The sequence below is a fragment of the Quercus robur genome, chromosome 1, assembly GCF_932294415.1.
Source record: "Quercus robur chromosome 1, dhQueRobu3.1, whole genome shotgun sequence".
NCBI lineage: Eukaryota > Viridiplantae > Streptophyta > Magnoliopsida > Fagales > Fagaceae > Quercus > Quercus robur.
The window spans coordinates 10,558,704-10,564,703 of NC_065534.1; the positions used below are offsets into that span (position 1 = coordinate 10,558,704).

General features: G+C 35.2%; 1 protein-coding gene across 1 annotated transcript; it reads right to left on the reverse strand.

The window, feature by feature from the left end:
• Positions 1 to 4,856: 4,856 nt before the first annotated feature.
• Positions 4,857 to 5,466, reverse strand: LOC126716109 (peroxidase 15-like). Its single transcript, XM_050417153.1, has 2 exons — positions 5,430 to 5,466; positions 4,857 to 5,314 (listed from the first exon to the last, which is right to left on the reverse strand). Exons 1-2 carry the CDS (start codon positions 5,464 to 5,466, stop codon positions 4,857 to 4,859), a joined length of 495 nt encoding a protein of 164 aa, XP_050273110.1.
• Positions 5,467 to 6,000: the final 534 nt, after the last annotated feature.

The window sequence follows — 6,000 nt, forward strand, 5'->3', positions numbered from 1 at the left end:
ACAAGCTTTATGATTTGGCTTCTAGGACTTGTTTTGTCTCCAGGGATGTTGTCTTCAAAGAGTCCTGTTTTCCTTTTAAACATTGGACTTCTAAATCCAACCCCATTCCTTCTTTAACACCATCTGATTCAGTCTTTCCATCCCAACCTATTTCTGCAGAATCTTTCACTCTTCCTGTTTCTGCAGAATTCACTCCTGCTTTTACCATAAACATTGCAACCCCTCCTGATGAGTTTCCAGATCTTGTGTCTCCTCCTTCTACCTTAGAGCAACCTCATTCCGATCCTACTTTACCTGTGCTTCCCACTTCTGTTTCTCCTCTTTTACCTCAGCCTCAAAGAAAGTCTTCTAGACCTCATAAAGCACCCTCTTATCTCCTTAATTATCATTGCAATCTAGCTTCTTCACATGTGTTGGCTTCAGCTTCACTTACTCAACCTCTTGATTCCAGTACTTCTGCTCCTTCAGGTATTCTCTACCCCATTTCATCCACTTTGACTTATGATAAACTTTCTACCTGTCATAGAGCTTTTGCCATTTCCCTTTCTGTTTCTAAGGAGCCTGATTCTTATGCTGAAGCCATCTTGGATCCTAGATGGCAAGAGGCAATGCAAGTTGAGTTTGATGCTCTTAAGGCTAACAACACTTGTGTATGGACTTAAACAAGCTAGCAGACAATGGTTTGCCAATTGTCTACCACAATTGTTGATCATGGGTTTGTACAATCCAAATCTGACTATTCAGTCTTCACTAGAGTTCAGGGATGCTCTATCATTATCATTTTGATATATGTTGATGACATCTTGATTGTAAGCAATGATGTGGATGCAGTGAATTCTTTCAAACAGTTTTTGGATAGTAAGTTTAAGCTTAAGGATCTTGGTACATTGAAGTATTTCCTTGGACTTGAGGTGGCTAGGACTACCAAAGGTATCTCTTTATGTCAGAGAAAATATACCTTGGATCTTCTTGTTGATACAGGTTTGTTGGCTAGTAAACCTACAAGCACACCTATGGAGCCATCTACAAAATTCAGCAACCCTATTGGTCAATCCGTTTCAGATGTGTCACAGTATAGAAGACTAATTGGCAAACTTCTTTACTTAACTTTGACCAAACCTAATATATGCTATTCAGTGCATAAATTAAGCCAATTTCTTAGCTCTCCTAAAGTCCCTCATTTACAAGCAGCATATAGAATCATCAAATACTTGAAGAAAACACCAGGGCAGGGTTTGTTTCTCTCTGCAGATTCAAGTATACAACTAAAGGCTTACTGTGATACTGACTGGGCAGCTTGCATTGATATAAGAAGATTTGTTTCAGGTTTTTGTGTTTTTCTAAGGGGTTCTCTAATTTCCTGGAAATGCAAGAAACAACAAGTTGTCTCAAGATCCTTAGCCGAGTCTGAGTACAAAGCTATGGCCACAGTAACTAGTGAAATTGTATGGTTAGTTGCTTTGTTCAAAACCTTTGGGGTGCATCATACACAAGCTGCTTACCTGTATTGTGATAGCAAAGCTGCTCTGTACATTGCTGCCAATCCGGTATATCATGAGAGAACAAAGCATGTGGAAGTAGATTGTCATTTCATTAGAGAGAAAATCCAAGCTGGTGTTATCAAGACTTTCCACATTCCAACAAAGCACCAGATAGCAGATTGCTTCACTAAAGCTCTTGGACAAAGGCAGTTCTTTTATCTTCTTAATTTCCAAGATGAACCTGATGAATATATACGGTTCATCTTGAGGGGGAGTATTAAAATGTCTACTGCCCATGCAACAACGTATAACTAGATATTTTAGACTAGCATGACATTGTTGAATATATTGTAAATATCTAGTCTTGTAGATATTAGTTTAGTAGTTTTATACTTAGTTAGTTAGGCCACTTGTCATTTTGTATTGGCTGATTGTAGAGCTTGACTTCGTCCTCTGTTTCTACTATATAGGGTCTGTTTGGATAGAACTTATTTTGCTGAAACTGAAAACTGAAAACTGAAAACACTGTAGCAAAATAATTTTTAAATGTGTGAATAGTGCCGTTAGATCCATTTTTAATGAAAAAGTTGTTAAAAAGTGAAATTTGTGGGTCCATGAACAGTGCACGGATGCACTGTTCACGGACAAAAAGTCAACAAGTGCAGCTACCAAAAAAAAAAAAGAGCTGAAACGCATTGAAAGCTAAACGTGGACGCAAGAAGCCGAATCCAAACAGTCACATAAAAGGAACAGAATCAGTTATTTTAATATACGAAATCATTTCACACAGAAGCTCTAAAAGATTCACTTTCTCTCTGCATGCTTTCCTTCACGTCTCTGCATGCTTTCCTCCATTGTTGATCCTTCTTCGAGCTTGGATTCTTGATTTCAACATAGCCTTTATTTATAAGGTGACAAACAACATTACATTAAGGTGAAAAACAAAGAAAATGAAATCCATCACGTTTGGCAGTTGAGGTGCAATGCACGCTTTGGAAAAATTCACGGGATTTGAAAAAGTCTAAAGTTGATAAAAAAGATGGTTACATATTCTGTCGCATCAAATAAGATGTAGGGATGCATTTCATTGTGGGAAAAAGTAAGCCGGCGCCACCAACGATTTTCACAATTTTGCCAGAACTTGTCGATATAATAACTTATGAGCGGGACCGAGCTCATCATTTTTTTACTATTTACAATTTGTCACTAAGAGAATTGTGGTGAAATTTGTAGAAATGGTTGAGTTAATAAACTTACTTGTGAAAAAAATAAAACTGTCGGTGGAAATAAGGCTGGTGAGCACTAGAACCATGCGTACAGGCACGTGTATGAAAAATCAGAAAAGTTTATCAGGCAGATAATTGCTTTCCCTGGATTCTAGCTAATTAGTACTTACTATTCTTCTACGCTACATGGACTGTGTTATTTAATTCAAAAGGTAATGGTTTAGACTTGGCTTTATGGTCGTGGAAAAATAATAAAATATTGCCATTTAGGTGGGTTTGAAAGACCAAATAAGACTGCCAGTCAACAAATTGCTTTTGTCCGTTTGTTATTATGGTAAGATGTAGAATTTTCTTACGGTGGAGTTTTAACTTTTAAGGGTGGAGTTTTTAGTTTTCACAATATAATATTGCTAGCTTTTTTGAAAATATCTCTAGCTTTTGTATATTCAACAAATTACATACAATGAGTTAATAAAAAATAACTTCCAGACATGAGTACTTGAAAATGGCGAATTTCATCCTATATGTTATGAAAATTGCGATTTTATTGTTTATAGTAATTTTTGTTTTCTTAATAATTTTTTGCTCAAAAATTAGAATAAGGTTTCATTTGTTTTGGAATGACTCTTAAGGTCAATAATTTATGATTTTGTATTTAATTCAATTTTGTCATTTTTGATAAATTTTGATATTTTTTCACTTAATTGCGTAATTAGTATGAATTAGAGTTTCAAACGTTTAGCTATCAGAGGCAAATCAGATTATAATCAATAAACATAGACATTTTGTCAATTCTTTCTCTGGTGGATTCCAATTTTTGTCCCATCAAGAGAGTATCATGTATGTATTCTTCAGGCTTTTACGACATCAAAACTAAGATCCTTTAATTCAAATTTCTCATCAATGAGCTTTTTAATTTTTCAACACAATCAACATCATTACCTCAAAAACTGGATTGTATTCACCCTCTAAAACTGTTATTAAAACAACTTTACTTTATGCAACTCGTAATTCAGAATGCATCCTTCCTTAGTGGACCTTCTTCTTCAGCAGAAAGCAAATGCTATTTTAGGCAATAGGCGTGGCTTTGAGTTATATAGCTAGTTTTAGGGATCAATGGTACTTCATTCTATATAGTGAAACGTTAGGAGCGTTTCAAGAAGTATAGAAGACAAAGTGGGATTCTTGGGTTGGGGTGGGTGGGGGTATGACAAGCTGTAACAAATATTTATTTTTTTGTATTTTGTGGGAAAGGGGATGAAGTTGGGATTTGGTTTAGTGTGTTTTTTTCATCATGAATTTGTAGATAAATCTATTATGATTTTGCTATTCAATTTAACTGATGAATGAGTTGAAAATACCATTACTATCTGGTTTATAGATAATCTGTCTACCAATTCGTTGATTTCATCTCTAGATTACACATCTGGTTAGCTGTATCTTTGAAAAGTGAATGAAGTGTTTCTTTGTAAAATTATATTCTATTCATTTCATGCTTTTGGATCATACCAAAATATGTTTTTTTAAATTATATATTTTGTTTATTGAGTACTCTCCAGAAGCTGGTACTCTCAAACCTTGTAAACCCAGTATCAATTATTTTGAAATAGACAAAATATTTTGATATATTATTATTCTTGAGAGGGACAAAGGTTACAACACATAGCATGGATATGTCTTTCTCATACTGTTTCATGTTATAATCCTAGTGTCCCACATGGATTAAGTGTAAACTTAATTACGTGTTTATAAGCTCCTGGACACCCTTCCTTTGCAAGCTGGTTTTCAAAGATGAGCTCTACTCATGAGTTTGTAACATTTAGTATCAAAACTAACCACCACCTCAAGTAATCTGGAGTTTGTAACATTTCAATTCAACAATCATAATATATACTACTAAAAAAACATCACTTAGCACACATTTTATTTATACTTAGCCATAAAACTTATCATAACACATTTTATTTATGCTCATATGAAAGATTAATTCAAAGAACCCCAAGGAACAAAGACAACATTAAAAAAACATCTATCAAGTTACACAGTTAACACTGCTCAATACAAAATAGCCTCACTCCTACTGACCATCATTACCATTGTAAATTAGCACACGTTTTATTCATACTTTAGATTTAGCCATAACACTTATTTACATTGAGCTATATAGAAGACCATCTGATTCAGTAGAGTTGTCATTAACTTTTCCACAATTCAATCTAATCTCTCCAGCCGTCCCCGTTAACGGGCTAATATTCCCCATTTTAATCATTGATACCACAAAGGTGTCAAAGAAGGCAGTCTGATTAGCAGTAAAGTTGTTAACAAGGGCAACGGTATCATTATTCTCGGTAGTTGAAAATAGTATTTGATCGCTATTGAGTAGACCCTCTAGAACTTGAAGATTAGAGAAGTACTTATTGTCAAAAACATCAGGTGTGGTGAGGTCGAGATTGGTCACAACAGTGAGATCTCCACCCTGGGGGCATATTCCCTGCAGAGTTGATAAGTAGGTTGTGTTTAAGGATGGATCAGGATTACCAGTGCCACTATAATTGTATAACCGGTTGCTGAAGAGGGCACATTGAGCGCGTCCAAACGTGTGAGCGCCTGAAAATCAATCATGCATGCCAACTTTATATCAGAACTTAAAGCAATACTTTCATCACAATGTCATTAATTCATATTATTTCTATGTGTGTGTGCGCGAATAAATAGTAATTACCAGAGAGGGCAACAAGATCGGTGGTGTCGAGGCCCATGGTTGAGAACATTGTTATAATAACATCAAGGGGTTGTGTGGGACCAGGAAGGAAAATACCGGCAGCTGTTCGGTTTGCTGTAGTGCTATCCCTTCTTCCCAGTGAAACATTCCACGAAGGACCTCCTGCCTGTGAGGATGGATTAGTTCTACTTTTAGTTGGTATGTGATGCGCGCAAACAATATATAATATTATTTGAAATGTCAGCAGTAGTTGAAAGATATGACTGACTTTTCACTTGTGTTCCCCTCAAAAAAAAAAAAAAAAAAAAAAAAAAGTTTGATATTAAATATATACAAAAAAAAGGAATTTAAGAAAATAAAAACCAACTTGTCTGTATAACTACTAGGTAAATTGACAAATTCTATTGTTTTTAAGAGTATCGTGGGACTAACTTAAATATTTAGAGAGACAAACTTCTATTTTTGTAGCTAAATAAAAGTATTTTTTAAAATTTTAGAAAGACCATGGCCCCCAAGCTTAGCTGTAACTCCACGTACCCTTGCATAAGTAATGTCCGACCTTGTCAAAGTC

Excerpts from the sequence above, each read along its gene's own strand:
- LOC126716109 (XM_050417153.1), bottom strand. The coding sequence starts at position 5,466 with ATGGGCCTCGACACCACCGATCTTGTTGCCCTCTCTG. Across the intron at positions 5,315-5,429 it reads CGATCTTGTTGCCCTCTCTG|GCGCTCACACGTTTGGACGC; the intron begins GTAATTACTATT and ends ATTGATTTTCAG.